Source organism: Lynx canadensis, chromosome B3 (assembly GCF_007474595.2).
Source record: "Lynx canadensis isolate LIC74 chromosome B3, mLynCan4.pri.v2, whole genome shotgun sequence".
Lineage (NCBI taxonomy): Eukaryota > Metazoa > Chordata > Mammalia > Carnivora > Felidae > Lynx > Lynx canadensis.
The window spans coordinates 4,582,957-4,605,926 of NC_044308.2; the positions used below are offsets into that span (position 1 = coordinate 4,582,957).

A 22,970-nucleotide genomic window follows, 5' to 3' on the forward strand; every position below is an offset into this window, starting at 1 on the left:
TTTTTTTGTTTTGAACAAAGATCCAGTCGGAATGCATTGAATGCATTTGGTTGTGTCTCCTTAGTCCTTGTTAATCTAGAACAGTCTCCCACCTGTATTTACATGATGTTGAGTTTTTGAAGACTAGACCCGTTGTCTTGCAGCATGTCCACACGCACGTATATGTTTTTAAGTAACAAAAATGAGTCAATCATCCTCTCTGCTTTTACCCATTATCCTGTCTCAGTCTGACACAGTTAGCTCACATTATTTCCCTCACATGAAACGCCTTTTTGGTGTTGTATCTGCTTATTCAAGTCCTAGAATTTGACGATTTGTCAAGTAGTGGAAATTCAGCAAGACAGAAAAGGCTGGTCTTCGAGTCCTAACTGTGTGACTGACGAGCTGTATGACTTTGGCGAAGTCATTTCCTCCCTCTGAGACTAGGTTTCCTCAACCATAAAATGAGGAGTGCAGTCACATGCCATCAAATAGCCCACGGTTATCAAGAGATAAGTGTTGTGGGGAAGTACGTCCTGAAGGAGTTCAGGAGCACTGGTATGTTACTATCGGCTGGTGTGTATCATGGATGAAATTGGACTTGAGGGGAACTGTCCTGTAGCCTAAATGAAATAACGTCTGTTGAAAGTTCTGAACATAAGTTTCCTGTAAGGGTAGCGTGTTTAGCAAATGAAAAGGAGAAAGGTTGTTGGGTGGTAGGAGGGCTGTTCCGGGATGCTGACGTATAATCGTGACGGTATTTTTTTTTTTTTTTTTTTTGGGACAGAGAGAGAGCATGAACGGGGGAGGGGCAGAGAGAGAGGGAGACATAGAATCAGAAACAGGCTCCAGGCTCCGAGCCATCAGCCCAGAGCCTGATGCGGGGCTCGAACTCCCGGACCGCGAGATCGTGACCTGGCTGAAGTCGGACGCTTAACCGACTGCGCCACCCAGGCGCCCCTCATGACAGTATTTTAAAGAACGTTTCAGAACTTCGGCTGCCCTGATGGTACTGCGTGAAATGTTTTAAATTGATACTACTCTCAGTCGCTTTCTTGAGCGGGGATAATTATGGATCTGATTTTCCTCTCTTTTGTTTTTACAGCTGTATTATCAAGTCCTAAATTTTGGAATGATAGTTTCCTCGGCACTAATGATCTGGAAGGGGTTAATGGTCATAACTGGAAGTGAAAGTCCGATCGTAGTGGTGCTCAGGTAACAACTTCTTTTCACGGCATAGGGTTGCACGGCATTACTTGAGAGAAAAATGGACTAACTGAATAACCGTTGTATTATTGTTCTAGAAACTACATTTTCCCAGAAGAGGGCCTGAAAGAAAGTTAGTTCCTATTTTTCAACTGTGAGAAATGCACAGCCTTGTTAGGCACTTACCATTCAGACCCCAAAGGGCTCATGACTTTTCTATAAAACAATTACTCTGTTGTGAGTTTTCTTTTGGGCACATCTCTTAAGAAAGTGTTTCAATGTACTGTATTTTCCTGAAACTCTTCTGTCTTGGTAGGCTCTTCATTTTGATAAGTCAAGACTGATACTTAGTTCTTAGTTTACTAGATTATGTATCCTCTCCACGAATTAAGAGTTTTTCTGCGGCACTCAGTGTCAGTACAGAAGCATCACTGATTATTTTCGTGTTTCCTGCTGACCTTTAAATATCACTTCTAAATAGACTTCAGGAATTTTGAAGATACCAATGCTGTCTCTTAAAGTGACAGATAGTACTGATTTTTTTCCCACCGTTCCTCCTTCTCTACCCTCGTATTCATACTCTAGTGCTTTAAAAAAAAAAAACTAATTTAGTAACTAACTCCTTCTGGGAGAATTACCACTTGGTTGTTGAATTGAATCATTATAGTTCTGTCTTACTTGGGGTTTAATTATGTAAGCTGTTTTCAAGTCTTTTCTGGAGATAATAGTGTGTTAATATAAAATAAATCACTAACGTTGTGTAAATTCTAGGTACTAGTACATTACTGTTAACAAGATCAATTTGATTCCTTCATTGTCATATTAGGATATATGAATTCCAGGGGCACCTGGGTGGCTCAGTCAGTTAAGTGTCCGACTTTGGCTCAGGTCATGATCTTGTGGTCCGTGAGTTTGAGCCCCACATTGGGCTCTGTGCTGATAGCCCAGAGCCTGGAGCCTGCTTCAGATTCTGTGCCTCCTTCTCTCCCTGCACTTCCCCCACTTGCTCTCTCTCTCTCTCTCTCTCTCTCTCTCTCTCCCTCTCCCAAAAGTAAATAAACATTAAAGAAAAATTTAAAAGAAAGAAAAGGATGTACAAATTTCAGCAACAAGTGGTTCCAGCACCAGGGCGCTGGGTCTCCAGTGTCTCACTCTTACCTTACTTGCTCTTACGCATACCTTTGTTCTATGTTTCTTAACAGTCACACGGAACTATAATTTTAGAGATCCAAAGGCATGGATTTTATTAGCTGGGAAAGCATTTAATGTACTAGTCTGGGAGTATAGAGACCTCGCCCCAAGTTCCCAGACAGTTTTAGACTCAGTGGAGAGCTTCAGTTTCAAACACTGACAGGAGAAACCACACTAATTGGCGCTGTGGGGAAAAGGTGTAGAGAGAGAGCCCGGGGAGGCTTCTTTTCGAGAGTCTTCTGGGATTCTTTCGTATTGAGTTCCCTTCAGTGGAGCTGCTTAAGGACAGTCTCATGACCCTTAAAATGGAGATGTTGGAGTGAACAGGGGATTCAACTAAGGCCCTGCTCGACACAGTGGTGGTCCTGCAGCTAGAAAATTTGTAATATCATTTGGGGCTTAAAAGTGGCATTGGGATAAGTTATTTTGCAGCCAGGTTTATTTATATACTAAGCTTTTCCGATTACCAGTATGAAATAAGGAAAGGAAATTAAAAGAGACCAGGTCCTATTGGAAGAGAATTTGATCAAGGCTGGAAGGAGCAGTCACTAGAGAAAGGTCATGTATGTGATTGGGTGGCCAAGTAAAAACAGGTGGCCCAGGTTTCATGTAACTTCGAGGAATATAATTTTTACGTGGAACCAAATATGCCTCAAAGGACTCAGGCTAACCGACAACCCGCCTTTAAGACTTTTGTGAAGTCATTGGGGATAAAGACAAATAACTTTTCTTTGTTAATAATTTTTTATTTATTTTTTAAATTCCAATATAATTAACACGCAGTGTTATGTTAGTTTCAGGTGAAGACAAATACTTTCATTAACTGAGTTTCAGGGAACTTTCAAAACTTTTTTTCCCCTTTAATAGAGCTGAAGTCAGTTTTAAAATATTTCAGTGGTTTATATATAACTTTTTATAAAGTTTATGATTGATGTATTAAATTTTTTTTAATGTTTATTTCTGAGACAGAGAGAGACAGAGCACAAGTGGGGGAGGGGCAGAGAGAGGGGGTGACACAGAATCCGAAGCAGGCTCCAGGCTCTGAGTTGTCAGCACAGAGCCCGACGCGGGGCTCGAACCCACGAGCTGTGAGATCATGACCTGAGCCGAAGTCTAGATTTCTAGATTTTTTCTCTCTGATATCTAGACTTGTTTTCACCCTACCCTGGACATCTCCATCTGAACGTTGACCGGGCACTTGAAACTCCACATAATAAAAGTAAAATTCATCTCCTTTCCCACACACCTGTTCTTCCCCCTGTTTCTGTGACCGTCACTGCCATCTGCTCCATTGCCATTGTTGAAAACCCCAGAGTCATCCTTGCTTACCCCTTTCTGTCATATCCGATTGGCCATCAAATTTGTTGTTTTCCCTCTCTCTTCTACTCTTTTATAATTGTCTCCCCTGCTGTTGTTCTATTTCAGGCCCTCAGCATTTCCTGCCTGGGCTGTTGTAGTGACCTTTAAAAATATGCTTTTATAATCAGAAAAAGTTAACATATTTTCATTGTATGAAACATTGAAAACACAAAGAATCTAGATGACGTGAAGTCACCCGTAGTTTGGGATATAATGAATATTACCATTTTGGTCTCTTTTTTCATGTATATTACTTCCTACATAATTGAAGTAATTCTGTATGTGCATCCTTTTCTTTATTTGTCCCCTTGTGATTCTCCCGTGTCCGTATTTTTAATAACACTTTTAATGGTTGCCAAGTAATAGTTTGGACAACTGGTCTCCCAGTCTACCTTCTGGTCTTTTCTAGTTTACTCATTATTTCAGTGAATATTTGAATGTCCTGGGGCGCCTGGATGGCTCAGTTGGTTAGGCATCCGACTTCGGCTCAGGTTATGATCTCACCATTCATGAGTTAAGCCCTGCATCAGGCTCTGTGCTGACGGCTCAGAGCCTGCAGCCTGCTTCTGATTCTGTGTCTCCCTTTCTCTAACTCTCCCCCACTCACATTCTGTCTCTTTGTCTCTCTCTCAAAAATAAACATTAAAAAAATTAATATTTAAATATCCTTTACTCTGTAGCTTCTGAAGTGATGTTTCTTTTTTTTTTTAATTTTTTTTTTAATGTTTATTTATTTTTGAGACAGAGAGAGACAGAGCATGAGCAGGGAAGGGGCAGAGAGAGAGGGAGACACAGAATCAGAAGCAGGCTCCAGGCGCCGAGCTGTCAGCACAGAGCCCGACGCGGGGCTCGAACTCACGAACTGTGAGATCATGACCTGAGCCGAAGTCAGCCGCTTAACCGACTGAGCCACCCAGGTGCCCCAAAAGTGACGTTTCTTAAATGCAGTATGATTATAATACTCCCTAAAATTCTAGTGTGGTTCAGAGGCAGTTTAGCACAGTGAGAGTAGATTCTGTTGGACTCCCTGTTCAAATCTCCTCTTTATAATTTTTTTGGCTGATAACTTTCTACTTAGCCTCAATCTCTTTATCTATAAAGTTGGGGTAATAATAATATCTAAATCAGGGGCGCCTGGGTGGCTCCATCGGTTGAGCATACAGCTTTGGCTCAGGTCATGATCTCACAGTTCGTGGGTTCAAGACCACATTGGGCTCTGTGCTGACAGCTCAGAGCCTGGAGCCTGCTTCAGATTCTGTGTCTCCCTCTCTCTTTGCCCCTCCCCCACTCATTCTCTCTCTCTCTCAAAAAAAAAATCAGTGTTAAAAAAATTAATAAAAAATATCTACATCATAAAGTTGTTCTGAAGATTATTTAAAAGAAACAGAATAGCACTTTGTATACAGTAAATGCTCAATAAAAATGAACTATTAAACCATAGCAACTCAGCTTTATTCTGTTTTATTTATATAATTTTCAAGCAAGGTTTTATTTGAACAAAGGATGTCACTGATTTTAAAAAGCAATCAGTAAAACCTTGAAACTACATGTCTAGAATACTTTCTCTAACGTTTTCATCAAACACCTGTCCTGTCTTCTGCCTGAACATCTGAAAAAGGGAACACTTATTGTCCCCTGAGGAACCTTAACAAAAGTGTTGAGAATAAACATGTCCTGGAAAATCCATATACGTAGCGGTTCCCAGATTTTACTATACGTTGGAATCACCTGGGGTCTTTACAGAATACTGCTGCCTGCCTCCCATTCCCAGGGATTCTGCTTTATATTGGCCAGAGATACGACCTAGAGTGTGGAATTTTTTTAAAAGTTCCCCGGGTGATTCTAATATGCAGCAAAGTTTGGGAACCACTGCTATATTCTCTTATGAGGTCCCAGAATCTCCATAAAGACATGTTTGGACTTTGTCATTAATCTTATATTAGATTTTAATCCTTATCTATTTTTCTCTTACTAAATCTATTGTTACTGAGCACTGGAGTTCGAGTTTCAGAAAATAATACTGATGGGCTATTTCTTCATAGCAAGAAAAGGTTCGTTAATTAGTACAAATATCATAGGACCTTTGAAGAACTTGGTACAGGGTGGACCAGAGGAGAGGTGAGAAGACGCTCTAGAAGTTTGTCTTCACTAATCACCATGGCGTTGAATCCTTTACTTGTTTCTGAAATTCTTAGACAAAAATCCCTGCTCTTGTTCTTGGTTTTCTTTCTTGTGTCTCTTTTTAAAATAAATAAGTGGAGAACAGAAGCATTATCTTTGTAGCTGACTGTTCTTTGACTTGATGGGCTGTTTTTCCTTCTAAATGGGTCGAAACTGTAAGGTCATCTTGGTCTATATCTTTATAAATGGCAGAAGATGACCCAGTTCTCATTTGAATATATTTTGAATAATGTTTAGCGTTTTCAGATGAGGTGGGAATAAGGGCAGTGTTTATAAAGTTCATTCTTTTATATTCCATTTGTCACTTGAAATTTTAAAAGGTTAAGGAATTGGTAACATTGCCCTTTTCAAGATTTAAGCTCCTTTGAATAGTAATGCTTGAAATGGATCTAGTTAGTAAAGGCTAAAAACTAAAGAAAGCTTTGTGTAACTCATTAGTCCGTGGAAACCATATTTTGAGAGTATACATTGATGTTGATATATTTGTTAAGGTATTGAGTATATTCCAAGGGTGGTACTTTTGATTGTTTTGTTGAGTATCTAATTTTGAAAGTAATTTTAATCTCACACTTTCTTTTTACTAACTTCTTTCCCTCATAGTGGCAGCATGGAACCTGCATTTCATAGAGGAGATCTTCTCTTTTTAACAAACCGAGTTGAAGATCCCATCCGAGTGGGAGAAATTGTTGTTTTTAGGATAGAAGGAAGAGAGATTCCTATAGTTCATCGAGTCTTGAAGATTCATGAAAAGTATGTGCAAACTATATTTTCTCTGTTTTAAAATGTTTTCATGTTTTAGTGTTTTGAGTATTTAATTTTGATGGCCTGAAGATTAAGAAGTGTGGGGAGCACCTACGTACTTCTTCCGGTCCATTTTTATGAACAACTGAAGGTTTGGTAGACATTTGGAAAACTAAGTAATTTATTAATTCATTTATCTCTCTGAAGTTTTTTCTGGAAGTTTTTCTTGGTTGCCTTTTACTTCACAATCAGATCCATAGCCCTGTATATCATCCCCCAGAGCACATGACATAACAGATGGTCCCAAGTAGAATCTTCTTTTTTTTTTTTTTAATGTTTATTTTCGAGAGAGAGAGAGCACGCAAGCACAGGAGGGGCAGAGAGAGAGGACGACACAGAATCCGAAGCAGGCTCCAGACTCTGAGCTGTCAGCACAGAGCCCGACATGGGACTTGTACTCACAAACCGCGAGATCATGACCTGAGCCGAAGTCGGATGCTTAACCCACTGAGCCACCCAGGCACCCCCCCAAAATAGAATTTTCTAATGTAATTGATGAAGTAGCCCTCCTTAATCTTTTGAAAAAAAATCTTTAAGGCAATCTAATAGATAATGTCAAACAAGAATAAATTTATCAACTTTTTCAAATTCCAAAGAAACTTTCTGAAATATAATTACTCTTTTAAACATAGACCCTTCTTGCATTTCAGAATTAGAACGGGGCGGGGTGGGGGGCACCTGGGTGGCTCAGTCGGTTAAGCATTGACTTGAGCTCAGGTCATGATCTCACAGTTTGTGAGTTCAAGCCCCGCGTCTGTGCTGACAGCTCCGAGCCTGGAGCCCGCTTCAGATTTTGTGTCTTCCTCTCTGTCTGACCCTCTCCCACCCTCACTCTGTCTGTCTCTCTCTCTCTCTCTCTCTGTCTCTCAAAAATAAATAAACATTAAAATTTTAAAAAAAATTTTTTTAAAGATTTAGAATTAGAAACGACATATGTAAAACCTTTAGAATCACCTGGAGGTAGAGGTGCGGCATAACAATGAGCAAAAAACTTTACCTGTCTTGGTGGGCTTCTTTATCTGTAATATTAAGAGGTTTTGGAAGATGAATTACAAGATCTGTGCGTTCTGAGCCTGTGCTTCCCTGTCCAGCTCTGTATTCCTCACCCCCTCCCTTCTAAATCTATGGTACTTCTAGCTTAGGAATCATTCAGGAGGGAAGGAAAGAAAAAAATGAAGGAAAAAGTAGGTGTCCTGGAGGACACACAGAGGACAAGTAGAACGGTGAGCAGGTGATTTAGGCTCTTGGGAATGAGGGGGAGCCCTAAATAAATATTATCTTATTCTTACCCCCCCACCAGGGTAATTTTTTTCTCCACTTAAAGAAGAAGGACCTATCAACTGTTGCTTTTCGACAATCCCCTAAACATTCTAGTTTAAGAGAATTCCTTCTTCACTGATGAAATGAAGATCTGACTGCTCTTTTTTTTTCAAACTTCAGTCTGTATTTTGAAAGATTATAATTTTAAAACAGCATTCTGCTATTGACTAGAAAGGAATGACTGAATTTTTTTAGAAATTTAGTTTGGGGGCGCCTGGGTGGCTCAGTCACTTAAGCATCCGACTTCGGCTCAGGTCGTGATCTCACGGCTCATGGGTTCAAGCCTGTGTCAGGTTCACGCTGATAGTGCAGAACCTGCTTGGGATTCTGTCTCTCTCTGCTCCTCCCCCTCTTGCGTTTTCTCTCTCTCAAAATAAATTTTAAAAATTAAAAAAATAACTTTAGTGTGGAATTATGAAGGTTTATTCCGTACAGGTAGTGTTTTCCAGAGTCTCAGAGTTAATTTGTGGCGTTTGTTCTTAGCGTTGCCTTTTGTAAGCAAAGCAGAACCAACTGAACTTAGCAGAGAAAATCAAATTAAACTCAGGCCCTGCTTTGGGTAGAGCAAAAGTTGTCCATTTTCATATGCAGTCCCTCAAAATTGAGTTTTTTATTTTAAACAGTTCATCTTGTTTTAGGACAGGTTCATTGACAGATATTACATCAATTACAGTCCTTAAAGTTTAAAAATAATTTTAACAGAATGCTGAGTATTTTAAGGTTGGTGATTCATTTTGGATTCTGGAGATGCCTCCAAGTTGAAGTCCTGTTTAGATAACAGATCCAGCTAATATTCTGAAGCTTCCAATTTCCTTTTTTTCTTTTGGGGAGACTAAAATACTGATTGTGATAATCATTTAAATTTTTTCCTTAAATGTTTTTTTTTTTTTTTTTTTTTTTTTTGAGAGAGAGACAGAGCGGGAGTGACAGAGGGGCAGAGAGAGAGAGGGAGACACAGAATCCAAGGCAGGCTGTAGGCTCTGAGCTGATGGCACAGAGCCCAACGTGGGGCTCAAACTCCCGAACTGGCAGATCATGACCTGAGCCAAAGTTGGATGCTCAACCGATTGAGCCACCTGGGCACCCTGATAATCATTTGATTTAATAGTGTTAATACTGTTATTAAATGTGGGACCAAATGACACCAGAATGGATTGTTTGTGGTAAATGTGCCCTGAACCTTTTCAGGCTGATTTTTGTACTGTTACCCATTTCTTTCATCCCAACATTATTTTAAGAAATAAAATCCTGGGGCACCTGGGTGGTTCAGTCGGTTAAGCGTCCGACTTCAGCTCAGGTCACGATCTCGCGGTCCGTGAGTTCGAGCCCCGCGTCGGGCTCTGGGCTTATGGCTCAGAGCCTGGAGCCTGCTTCCGATTCTGTGTCTCCCTCTCTCTCTGCCCCTCCCCGTTCATGCTCTGTCTCTCTCTGTCTCAAAAATAAATAAAAACGTTAAAAAAATAAAATAAAATAAAATCCTGAGCTTTGAGAAGGATAGAGGTGGGAATTGTTCAGCTGACCTCTTTCTTTTATCTCATTCCTCCTTCTCCACCTGCTCCTTGTGTGCTGTGCCTTTGTAAATTTGTAAATATCATATAAAGCTCTTTTTTTTCATATATTGACTCTCCGTCTTGTGAACACTCTTATTACATGTATACACACGATCCTGTATAAATTTAGGAAAGACAGCAAACAAAATCACCTGTAACCCTAGCACCCGGAGAGAATGTCAAATTTGTAGTCATCTTCTGTTTGTGTTATAAACACACATTTTCTCCCCCGTACAGCACTGGGATCTACTCTACTATCTTTTGTAACGTGATGATCTCATGAACATATGGTGGATATACTGGTGTTACCCCGTATGCAAAGAATCCCCAAACTAAAAAACCAGCTGGCCAAGTACCGCTTAATATGTTGGTATTGGGTCCATGAATTTGAATCTGTTCTTTGTGCCCTGCGTAGTCATTCCCTAGCCCTACCTGTTCTCGGGATGACACTAACCGCGTGCGCTGAGCTGTGTGACCGGGCAGTGGGAAAGCACACATAATCCAGTGCACCGCTGAGCTCAGACAGAAACTCTTGTAAAAAACGTTAAGAAACTTCCAGTATTTATAATAGAAGGTCGTTTGGAAAATAGTGTATTACAAAAAGGTGGTCAGTGGTGGTCTTTAAAGACTCCGCCACCTCCCGCGTTGACTGTGATTACTGTGTTTTAATTAAGTAAAACGAGGGGAGTTCTCACGCCTCACTCCTGCACGAGAGCTAGGAGATACGCTTGCTGAGGCAAACGGTGCCACAGCTCTTCTTTGAATACTCCTCTCTCCCCCTACTCTTCTCTTGATTTCCATTTTCTTCCAGGTTAAATGAGTCACGAAAGAGCTAGCTCGTAATGATGGTTGTGTTTCCATGTAAAGAGGTGACATTGCTTTTAATTATCATCAGTCGACTTAATTCTCTTGAACAGTTCCTCATGTTAGCCTGTTAGTCGCTCTGAATGCTTATGTTTTTCTCACATATAAATTCCCACTCTGTCTTATTTCGTAGCGTACTCTCATGCGCATTTAGCGAGTGTAGCCTATTACAGAAGGTATAATTTGATGATGTTGAATACCGGCGTGTGGTCAGGTGTTCGGAAGGAGAAATTTTTGCAGTTGGGACGACGAGCTTTGCTTTTTCTGTGCAGAGAGATTGTTTTGCACCCCTCTGGCTTCTGGGGTCTTTTTCTTATCTAGAAAGTGATTCAGTCCCCCGCCCCAGCATCACGGTATTATGCTGGTTGAATTCAGCCGCACACACACCGAGCTCCTCGGAGAGACAGCATGCTAACTATTCGGTCCCTGTGCTAGTGAGGGACAAGCCTACGCGACTGTGTCTCCGGTCAGTGTTTGGGCCTGTGAGCCGTGAGGCGCTGGAGTGAGTCTTGACGGCCAGTGGGTCAGGAGCCGGCCGCCACCACTCCCATCAGGTTGAAGGGGACCCCTGCTTTTCAAGACCCCTCCAGCAGTCCCTGCGGACGGCACCTTGGACCCGGGAGCTCGGGTCTGTTTGTGTGTTTTGTTGGTAAGTTGGGTCTTTCAGAAGAGCCCAGATCTGCTGTAGCATCCCTTTCCTTTCCTGGGGAGCTTTCCCGTTCCGCCGTTCTCCTTTCCTCGAACTTGACTTTACTCCTCTGCCTCTGTGGGCTTGCTGCTGTTTTCGTGGTTGAGTGGACTCTTCCTTTCTGCGCTCCCGACTTTGACTCTTGCGACGGCCCCTCTCAGCACCTGCCTTCTTTCACTTTCCAGATTGTTTCAGACATTCTTTCGCTCACCGACTTGTCAGCTACACATTATTTTTTTTCTCTGTATATATTTGCATTTTTTCTAACCAGAATCTCATTTTTAGCATGTCTGTTTGCACTTAACTAGTTTTGGTGTTTTGCAGCACCTTCCAATTTAGTTTCATCTGCACATTTAGTGTCTAGTAAGCTAGTTTTTGGCTTAGCATCTAAGTGGCTATCAGTCAATAGGAGGCTGAGGCTAATTTTCTTCTTTCTAATACAGTAGTTAACCCAAACTCACTTGAATTAATTTTAAGATAGTCTTTATCAAACTGTGAAATGTACTTTGCTTTCAATTAAATTTTAAAATTATTGGGAACCTCCTGTTCTTTAGCAGAATTAAACTAATAATTCCCTGATCAAGTAAAATGCTTTTCCTATAAACCCTGACATGTAAAAGCAATGTATGTTTGTTGGAGAAAGAAATAGAAGAAAAAGGTAAGCTAAAGAAAGCCATAGATGGCCACTGCTTTTACCTTGGGTATATCACTTCAGATCTCTTTTATATCTTTTTTTTTTTTTCTTTCGTTTTATTTTTTAAATGTGGAGCATTTCTGGGGCGCCCGGCTGGCTCAGTCAGTGAATCCAAGGGTCGTGAATCCAAGCCCCACATTGAGTGTGGAGCCTACTTAAAACTAAAACTAAAATTAATTAATTAATTATGGAAGATGTCTAATGTGCACAGAAGTATACAACACTGTATAATGAACTCCCATGTACCTGTCAGCCAGTCCCAGTAATTACTAATCTGTGGTCAGTTCGGCCCCACCTACACTACCTCTTCCCACTGTCCTGCCTGTGTGACTTAAATCAGATCCTAATGTCATGTCGTGTCATATGTACATATTTTAGCAAGTGTCTATAAAGCATAAGCAATGAGCTTTTAAAAAACGTAACTACAGTCAGCATGGTTATACCCCAAAAAGGAACAACTGTATGTTTGCATCATTATGTGTCCAGTCTTTGTTCAGATTCCCAATTGTGTCATAACTTTTTTTTTTTTAGCAGTTTGTTTGAATTTTTGATTCAAATAAGGTCCTCAGTTGCAGTTGGCTTATATGATATGGCTTTATAGTCTCTTACATTTAACCTGTAAATTCTTTCTCCTGCTTCCTTTGTCCCTCACAGCTTGTTGAAGAAAGTCGGTTATTCTGTAGTTTCCTACTGGTTACTGCCGATTATGTCCTGTGAGGTAGTTTAATGTGTTCCTTTGCTCTTTGTGTTTACAGAAAATTGGTGGCTTGTGTTTATTTTAATATTTTTACGAGACTATACTGTCGATGCTATTATGTAATCTTTTCTTCATGTAATAAAATTTGTATGATCTTCCAGTGTCATTAACTGTCCTTCTATAACGTCGTTTTCAATGCTTGCTTATTTCAACTCCTGAATGTTAGACTTTAGCCTGTTTCCAGTTTTTCCCTCTCATAAACACAGTTGTGAACATCCTTTTAGCTACATAGGTAATTATTTTGATATTAGGAATGACGGTCAAATACCACAGCTCCATTGGAGTTTTAGTTAACAAAAGCAGATTTGGTGCTTGCAAATGGCATGAAGGTATTTGATAATTTGGGTCTCCCGTACTCTTTTAAGGCAAAATGGACATATCAAGTTTTTGACCAAAGGAGATAATAATGCGGTTGATGACCGAGGCCTCTATAAACAAGGACAACACTGGCTGGAGAAGAAGGATGTCGTGGGGAGAGCAAGGGGGTGAGTACAGAGGGAGGCGTTTATTGAGATATCCGTGTCACATGAGACGTGGCCCTCTTTCCAGTCGTCTGATCACACACAATTGAGTATAATGTTTTGATGCTGATTCTACCAAATCACCCTGTGTCCTTTGAAAAAGTATTCTTAGACTACATCTAAAACTTGAGGTACATTGCTCCAGAGGGGAGGAAATGGGGTCCAGTGAAAGAATATTAGTGATGAGATGATGATTGGGGTGACAGTTTTAAAAATTCATCTTTTATTTAATTTGTTCAAGAAACATTACTGGACAGCTTCCATGTACTCTGATGTCTACATTGTCTAGTCTCTGGGGGTCCAGAGCAGTGTTCATCCTGCTTCATGAAACGTATTTCTTAAGTAGTTTCTTAAGTCAGCAACTTAAAGTATCCGTCTAGATTAATTTTGTCATGTTTATTTCATGCTGTTTTATTTCTAGTCTTAAAACCATTGAGGTCAACTGAAATTAAAAAGTTATATGAAGCCTGTTTATTTCAGATTTTATCAGGAGAACAGATCAGTGGAGGACAGGAATTGTAAGTTGTTGATGTGAGGACATACGGAATTGTTACTACCCTCATGTTATTAATAGTATTAACGATAACTCACATTTACCAGGGCTTACTATGTGCCAGAGACTCATTCTAAAATCTTTACAAGTATTACCTCATTTTAACCTCAGAACAACCCTAATATTTCCATTCTACAGATGAGGAAACACAGACAAGTTAGGCTGCTTATCCAAGGCCACACTGACGATGGGAGGCGTCTGGCCAACTCTGGAACCCACCCTCTGGACCATCCCACCAAAAGTCCTGGCATAATGCTTCTGAAGTGGATAGCTGCCGGTTCTCACTATTTAGATGCCCCATGGGGCTCTGACCCCTGTCAGAATGTCCCCTCCTTCTATAGACACTGGGTTCACAGTGATTCCGCTGGAGATCAGCCACCACACTGAGGAGTTCCCTTCCCACAGAGAATGCAGCGTGAGAGAGCTGCCTCAGCTGTATCATGAGAGGTGTTGGTTTGGGGCCAGAGAGATTGGAGCAGCACAAGCACTGGTGTGTTTTGTCTCTTGTAAAGCTGTTTGTGTGCATGCCTCCAGTTCGAGGGAACTCCTTTTCCTATGTTGGAGCTAAGTATACCTTTTTTTAAAAAAGATTTTATTTACTTTTAAGTAATCTCTACACCCGGGGCGCCTGGGTGGCTCAGTCGGTTAAGCGGCTGACTTCGGCTCAGGTCATGATCTCACGGTTCGTGGGTTCGAGCCCCGCGTCAGGCTCTGTGCTGACGGCTCGGAGCCTGGAGCCTGCTTCGGATTCTGTGTCTCCCTCTCTCTTTCTCTGCCCCTCCCTCACTCACACTCTCTCTCTCTCTCAAAAAATAAATAAACATTTTAAAACATGCTTTAATTAATCTCTACACCAACATAGGGCTTGAACTCACAACTCTGAGATCAAGAATCGCCTGCTTCACCGACTGAACCAATCAGGTACCCCTGCACATGCTTAAAGTATGTCTTTCTGAAGAATTTTTTAAAAATCTTTATCTATATACAGTGTTATTTCTAAAATCCCAACATTGAGGGGCACCTGGCTAGTTCGGAGATTACTTAAAAGAGATTAAAGAGATTACTTAAAAGTACAATCTTTTTTTAATTTTACTTATTTATTTTTTAAGTAGGCTCTGTGCTCAGCATGAGCCCAACACAAGGCTTGAACTCGTGACACTGAAATCCAGAGCCAGACACTCAACTGACTGAGCCACCCAGGCACCCCCCAAAAAATACAATCTTTAAAAAAATAAAATAAAATCCCAACATTGAAAATAGAGACCTTTTTGTAGCTTTTAATTAAGAAAAGTAATAGCCTGGCAATTTCTGAACTAAATAACTTTCCACCAAGTATAAACATCTGGGACACAGCAGGCACACAGACCCTTCGCTGTACAGATTTACTTGGCGTTGATTATACTGACACCTTGACACAGTGGGCAGAGCACCACCTTTTGTGGAAATTTGTTTACAAAACACTAAACTGATAATTCAAAGTCAGACTGTACCCAAACCTTGAGGATAACTTTTTTTCAGGTCAGTCAGTGACTGGTGCAAATGTCTTTATGCAATAAAAAAAAATTTTTTTTTTTTTCAAATAGTTGCCCAGTAAAAAGTTGTACGCTGAGGCCTAAGGCCCTAAATAAAAAGGTAAATCACTTTTATTGAGATAGAATTCACATATATTAGAAAATAAAGTTCACCCTGTAGAAGTGCGCAGTTCAGTGGGTTTTATTATATCCACAAAGTTACACAGCCATCACCACTGTCTAATCTCAGAGCACGGCCACTCTCCCAAAAGAAAACTCCATACTCCTCGGCAGCCAGTCCCTGTCCCCTTTCCCCGCAGCCCCTGGCAACCGCTAATCTACTTTGTGTCTCAATGCATCGCCTGTTCTGAATGTTTTATATAAACCGAATCTTACAATATGTGGTCTTCGTTTATGTCTGGCTTCTCTCACCTAGCAGAATGTTTTCAAGCCTTATTCATGTTATAACATGTAATAAAGACAACCCGTAGAAAGTGAAACTAATACTGAACCAACCAAGTATCTAGTAGGAGTGATTTCTGCCTAAATTCAGGATGTTGAAAAACACAAGAGGACCTTAGCCATAAGAGTAGAGAAAGACAAAAGACAGGCAGAAGCTGAGCAGTGGGATGTAGTGACAATGAAGAGAGACATAAACAGAAAGGAGCAGAGTGATTTAGCTCGCTGTTCACTAAAGTCAGTTTTAAGGACGAGGCTTTTCAAATGTACTTTTTCCTTAACTCGAAACGTCATTCTGGGGTAGAAACAATGACCCTTTTAAAGTCAGCTCCCAGATAGAGACCTCCCTTTTGACAACTGACAAAATCATTTTCTCCCGAGTGTGAGCAGCTAGTTCGTCCCTCCCCAGCACCTCTGGTCCCAAGAACCCCAGGGACGTGTTTATCCGTCCTCTACCTCCTGGTTGTTAACCTGGCACCAGCCGCTCTTGGAGATGGCTTTCTGGGTGGCACTTGTCTCACTTCTTTTAAACCTTCTTCTGCTTATTATCAACTCAGCTTTAGCAGAGTTTCTCTGAGCAGAGTAGGGAAACGTGCGCCTGATGTGAATTTAAGACGACCGATAATGGTAGCGTTGTGCACTTGATTTGCACCTTTGGTGCCTCTGTCCATGGAGGGAACCAGTGAGACGAAGAATTAAATCTTTTGTTTGACTTTGGGCTGCCTGACATATTATTTGCTTCCATTGCTCCTAAAGTCCAAGTTGCTGCCATTTTCACTTGTGTTGGGGCAAGGAAAAAACCAGCCTTAGGGGGGAAAGACACTTCCACGGGTAACCCATAAACAGGCTGTATGATCACTGGGAGCCGAAAGCTCTTGGAGCATGGATAATGCGTGGAGGGAACAGCAAAAGTCTTGTCTGTGAGAATGGCTGCTGATTAATCATCAGACCAGAATAAGCAGCCTGGTCCTGGTTTAGTAGAAATCACAGGTGCTTTTATCGCATTTAGTCTGCATTTGACTGTGAGGCATCTGTCTTTACATCCTTTTTTTTTTGTAAGCTTATTTATTTATTCTGAGAGATACAGAGACAGTGTGAGTGGAGGAGGGGCAGAGAGAGAGGGAGAGTGAGAATCCCAACCAGGTTTCGTGCTGCCAGCATAGAGCCCAACGTGGGGCCCAAGCTCACGAAAACATGAGATCGTGGCCTGAGCCGAAACCAAGTCAGATGCTTAACCGACTGAGCCACCAGGCACCCCTGTCTTCACATTCTTAAATTAGATGATTCACCCCACAGAAAGCTATTGCTTTTATGATGATGCTATGAATGAGACAAAATAATAACAGTTAAAACATTAAAAAGAAAAAATACGTATTAAAACTATAGAAAACCTGAATCTACCCTCCTGGAACTTAGCTCTGCCATCCTGGAGGGACTGTGAATTTTCAGCTCTTAGAGGTCCCAGGGGTTGAAACTAAAGCCTGGGCCCTAGGAGGGGTATTATTTGCCTCCACGTGCCAGGTCCAGGCATCTCACTAGCTAGAACTGAGTCTCTGCTACCCGAGAGTGCAGAAGCACTATCTGGGCCCCACCCTCCATAGATGCTCTGACTCCACAAATCTGGGGAAGATCCACCGCGTTTTAACAGGCTATCCACGTGATTCTGACAAAGGAGGCCTAGGTCTTAGGAAACACCAACTTACGGAATGAGAGTTTGGGAATGGGGAGAGAGAGGGATGGGTCTGGCAATGCTGCCAGGACGGGGTGAGGACCGGAGACAGGAAGTAAGAGGAGTTCTTCAAAGGAAGTGAAGTGCACCAAAGACAAAACTTCTGCTTTTCAAGCTTGCCTTAAGGCTTCGATAGGGAGGGGTGACGTCAGAGGTCGTTGCCCATTGTGCACCTTTGGCATGGTGCACAGCCCTGAATAGTAGAAGCATCTGGGCTGTTTTAAAGTATGCAAAGTTCAGTCTCCACCTCAGTCCAGCCTCCCTTCTCTAGGACAGGCTCTGGGTCAGTATCATGGAGCCCACCCTGGAGTAAAAGTGGAGGCGGTAAAACAGGAGGAGAAAGAAGAAAGTTGTTCATTTGCTAACTGCCATCTCCTTCCACGTTGACGGCCCCTGCTGACCTTTTCTCTCTCCCCTGAATTCTTAGGAAGTTGAGTATTTTGCATCGAGGGGAGAAGTGAAGTCCTGGAGCAAATGAGGTCTCCAAGGGAAAGAGGAAAAAAGAGGCCTGGACATGCAAACATTCAGTCAGGCAGTATTTACTCGATGCCTACGACCGGTGCAAGGTGTTATGTTTGGCCTTGAGGATACACGGGGGAGCAAGACTGGCATCGTTTTTGCACTTACAGAGCTTAGAGTCTAGTAGGAGAGACAGACGCTATGTAGCTAGTTGTGCAGCTAGTTACATAATAAAAAAAAACTGGGGGGCTCAGTCTGTTAAGCGTTCGACTCTTGATGTCAGCTCAGATCATGATCACGTGGTTCATGGGTTCGAGCCCCATGTTGGGCTCAGCGCTGACAGTGCAGAGCCTGCTTGAGATTCTCTCTCACTCTGCCTGTCCCCCAAATAAATAAATAAACTTTAAAAATATTGTGGTAAAGACTTCAAAGGAAATATATCAGGTCTATGAGGTTATTTAACAGTGGTTTTACCTAGTTTTCAGGGGATAAACTTTAGGGGCGAGGGGAAAGAAAGACTAGTGAAAAAAACACCAAAGGGATAGCAGCCGAGAGGTAGGTAGAGAAATAGATTTGTGGTGTGTTAGAGAAACCACGGAGGAAGGGGTTCCAGGGAAAGTTTGTGGTCCTCAAAGTCCGCTTCTGCAGACATGTGAAGGAAGATGGTTGGTGAGACTGGTCTGCTGCATATGGTGATTTGAACTGTTCTGGAAAAAGGTTCAGGATTAAGAGAGCCAGAGTACAGGTGGCGAACAAATGAGAGGGTGCTGAAATCTTCAGTACTGTAATGGAGCTCTTTCGCTCTCTTTTTGGACATTTACTGTGAAGTACCTTATAACAATCTGGCTGTGTTTGCCTTGTCTCCCCAGAGATATTGACCACTCCCTGAGGGTTACGACCACAAACCCAGCCCCTAGCACTGAGTCCGCATGTGGCCTGAGAGCCACCATGTAGAGGCCTGAGACCTTAGATCTGGTTCTGGTTCTTGGCCACAGAAGCCATGGACCTCAAGCATGAGCATCTGTTTCCTCATCTATAAAATGGTGATATTCCTAACTTCCCTGTCACATGAGTTGTTGAAAGGATCTTCTAGGACAGTCTGTGCGAATGGACTTTGTGAACTGAAAAATTAGTTTTCTGTGGAAGATAATTGAGAATATTTGGTTAATGAGAATGGCTGCTTGGGGAGTTCTGTGATGATCAGTTTTTTGTTTGTTTGTTTAGATTTGTTCCTTATATTGGGATTGTGACGATCCTCATGAATGACTACCCTAAATTTAAGGTAAGAGCCTACACTGTTTGTTTCATTAAAAATGGGATCTTTTGGGGCTCCTGGGTGGCTCAGTTGGTTGAGCGTCTGACTCCTGATTTCGGCTCAGCTCATGATCCCAGAGTAGTGGGATCAAGCCCCGCGTTGGGCTCTGTGCTGAGTATAGAGCCTACTTGAGATTTTCTCTGTCTCTGTCCCTCTGCCCCTCTCCCCACTCACACTCTCTCTCTTTTTTGCTCTCTAATAAATATGTATATATGATCTTTTGTTTAATTTTGGAAAACTGTTAAAGGGATTACCAGCTAGTTGGATAATTTAGTAATTTATCATGGCCACAAAGACCCGCTTATTCATGAACTCTGAGGACCTGTAAACTTTTAAAAGCTCCTCTGACTTGTGACGTTCTGTGTTTATTTTCCAGTACGCGGTACTCTTTTTGCTGGGTTTATTTGTGCTGGTCCATCGTGAGTAAGAAGTCTGCCTTGCTGTTCCCGGAAGATGCCGTACTTTTCGTTACTGAATGTTCGGAGTAGATACTGGTCTGTGATTGGTGGAGTGGAGAACGCTCATGTCGGCGCTTCTTGGTAGCAATGGTTTGCATTAGCTTCTGTTTCCACGCCAGGGTATGTGTGGGCGGGTGCACGGGCACCATGGCGCGCTCTCGAGGGGACTCTCAATCACAGGATTTCATATGTTGTCATTGTCACACTTTCACATTTTTGTACATCAGTGAATTTTTTATATTAAAAGGTTGAGCCAAAGCCCCCAGTGTTTGTATTTTGAAGCCAAGCTTCACTTCTAAAGTGCCTACAGAGTTCTGTAAATTCATGCAGCTCTGCACGAGTCTGAACCTGTCATTCCTCCCTATGAGGTGGGAATGGCGTAGACTGAGGTGGTCGTAAGTCTTAACTTTTCAAATTTTAAATAAAAGACTTTGCATATCGAACCCCTTATCCCTGACTTGTGTTTGTCGGGAAAGCTTTGCCTTCCTCTGCCGGTTCTTAGCACCCTTGGGGAGATACAGACTTTGATGTGAACAGTCCTTCAGCTAAGAAGGTTGTCCTGATACCAACCACTGTTTCTTGTTTGTGTGTGTGTTTTGTTTTTGTTTTTGTGGAGCAGCAATGCCCGTTGACATTCGTAGGAAATCTCTTAGCCGTGAAATTGATTCTTCACTGGGGTGTGATCCAGATGGGTAGAGACGCGGTTTGTGTTGCTGGAAGGTTCAGAAAACCCTCACTGTGCTGTAAAGGCTCCTGCCCTTTTCTTCACTTGAGACTCTCAGCCCTTTCTACACGGTGGCAGTGTGTTTCGGCATCTGGAGGAAGCCAGAGGAAGGTGCTGGAGGCCAGGCATGCTCCTTGCTTTTTAAAAACTACTTTGCCTGAACCTGTTCTCTTAAGTGCCTGGCTTCGCTTTTCTCTGATGCAGACTTCAGGAAGGCAGGGTTTTAAAGTGGTGAATGCCAGGCCCGGTTGTGTTTTTCTTCTTCTAATATGGAGGCAGTTCGGGAAATGGCTAGCGTAGGGTAAGCCAGTGTGTTTTTAAGTACAAAGTACTCTTGATTCTTTTTGTTCTCTTCTTGTTTTAATGTGAAACCTGAAAGTAAGCAAATTTTCTGTGTGGGGCTGAATGAGCAGGTTCCATTATTTGCTCAACTAAAGTAGGAATCGGTCCACACTTTAATGCTGATGGACTTACCATTAAAAAACAGAGACAGTTTAAAAGTAAGAACAGTTAATCTTCTGAAGCTCTCCCGTACAGGGAGTAGTGCCATCCTAAATCCATTAACTAGGCTTTAGCCTTGAGACTTTGGACGTGGGCTCTTAATGATCTCAGCCGAGTATGAAACTTGGCAAATCCCTGCTAACAAGTGCTTCTTTGAATCTGCCCGTGAGGCTTATATTGTACTTAGGTTTTCTCCTGCGCCACGAGAATGTGGCAGCAGTCTCCTGTGTGCAGAACGGTAGAAAATTGCCATTCACTCCATTTCTTCCCTCCTGATCGCCCGCAGAGGACGGGGGTTAACTGCTTGGCCTGATTGCCCAGGCTCTGTTTCTGTAGCGTCCTCTTGGGGACTACCCTGGAGAAGCAGTGTGCTTCGCTGCCCCTGGGGTGCCTTGTGATCCTAGCCTGCCTGAGTGTAAGCATCCTCGTACTTGTATCCTCAGCTGTCCAGATATCTTCTCTGTACACGCTTACGCAGTTAAGACAGTAATATTTTCCTCATTTGCATATTTTCACACCCAGTTTTGTTTTTGCTCCTGTGCTGATGCTCTTGTTGGAGGCAACAGCTGAATTTGTGTGCGAAGCAATCAAATCATTCAGGAATATTTGAATCACTCTACCAGCCAAAAATAAAGATTATACTGGGAGAGAGGTTTTATGTTATCCGTTTGTGTGTTGTCTAGTTTAGTGCTAACACCTAAGACTGACTTAAAGCTGGGCAATTGTATTATCTATCAGTCAGCGTAATGTGTTCTAAAAGCTCTTCGAGAATGGCTGGCACACCAGAGGTGTTCATTTTGGTGTTTTATGGAATTGTAAGCTCTTTGAGATTTGGCTAGGCTAGCGGGCAGTTCGGAGGGCTTGCCCGTTGTGAGTGTCGGGGATCCAAGAGCCATCAAGATCAATAAAACTTCAAGTGAGAATTTGATCTTGGGGTTGCCTCTCGGCTGTGACTCACCCAACTGTCACCAGCCCAGCGAGGAATTCTCTACAAGTTACTCGCAAATACCTGTCCTCACTTCTGGCCCATGTCTCTTTGTTCCCTCTGGATGCTTCCACTTGATTGTCCCCTCTTTAAACTTAAGCTCATAGCCATTCCTGCAAACTCCCCCTCCAGATTTCACCTTTTCTTCGCAGGAGTGGTCACATAGATTTTTCATTTTCCCACCATATTTATTAGTCACTTAAAAGCCCTACATTTACCCCTGTCATTCCACTTCTCATTGCCATCACCTGAATCGAGAAACACAGTCAGTGGTTCCCTTTGCTTGGTGACTTTATGTCTCAGTTTCCCTGCTGCGTGCCAGTCTGTGCCTGTTTAAGATTATTTCCACTTGTTGATTAATTTTAGTGCCCCGTTTAAAAAGTGTCTCTTTTTGGACCATAAATGATGTGTAAGTTTGTAGACATGGCTGCAAGTTCCCCCATCAAATTGCAGGCTCCTCTAATACAGGGGCGCTGTTTTACAGACGCTGTACTGTGCTGTCCCAGTAACATCTAGTAGCTTGTTCTAAACGTTCAGCGTAACCATGCATTGGAGCCAGAGGCGGTAACTTAGGGCAGCATTATTGTTGAGCTGTTATTCTGGGGCAGAGCATATGAATCATTAAAGTGATTTGCACTTTCCTGTTATTTAGTAAGTACATTATCTTGTTCTTGCCAGATTTGAATCTGAAAACTTTCTCTCCCCGTGGTTCCATTTAAACAGCATGTTCTCTTTCTAGAATTTTTTATGTTAATCCTGTTTTCTTCCCTTTTGTGTTCGTCCTTGGACTCTTCCTGCATTTTCTTTCTCCGCGGGAGAAGCATTGGTGTTTGTCACCTTTCTTAAAGAGTCCGAGGCTTCTCAGAGAGCCTAGGCTGAGAGTAAAGGCTCTGTGACCTTTAAGTGCATATTTTGGTCATTTGTTCTCGTGTGTTACCAAGTCCATACAACCTCTAAGGGCAATGTGTAGGGCTATCTCAGCATCTGAGGGCACCCTTCTTATGACATTTATCACTGTTGAGCTTCTGGAGTGATCCAGCTGATTCTAGCCAGTTAAATGGATTGTCCACCTTCCTCAAGATGCCCCTGTCTGTCAGGATGGCCTATTCAGACTATTTTCTGGCAAAGTGTATCTTTGTTAGCATTCTCCCTTACTAGAACTATA

The 22,970-nt window shown here is 42.1% G+C and overlaps 1 protein-coding gene across 2 annotated transcripts in view; it reads left to right on the plus strand.

Annotated features, from left to right (window-relative positions):
* SEC11A (SEC11 homolog A, signal peptidase complex subunit) overlaps positions 1 to 20,038 on the plus strand; it is a 40,586-nt gene extending 20,548 nt beyond the window's left edge. Inside the window, exons 2-6 of one of the 2 annotated variants that reach the window (XM_030317311.1) lie at positions 1,085 to 1,194; positions 6,517 to 6,666; positions 12,956 to 13,075; positions 19,047 to 19,104; positions 19,514 to 20,038. In XM_030317311.1, the coding sequence (XP_030173171.1) occupies positions 1,085 to 1,194; positions 6,517 to 6,666; positions 12,956 to 13,075; positions 19,047 to 19,104; positions 19,514 to 19,564 (489 nt within the window). In that variant the 3' untranslated portion in view covers positions 19,565 to 20,038. Of the gene's footprint in view, positions 1 to 1,084; positions 1,195 to 6,516; positions 6,667 to 12,955; positions 13,076 to 13,802; positions 14,293 to 19,046; positions 19,105 to 19,513 lie in introns of those variants that run through there. The other variant, XM_030317312.2, reaches the window with a different exon arrangement.
* Positions 20,039 to 22,970: the final 2,932 nt, after the last annotated feature.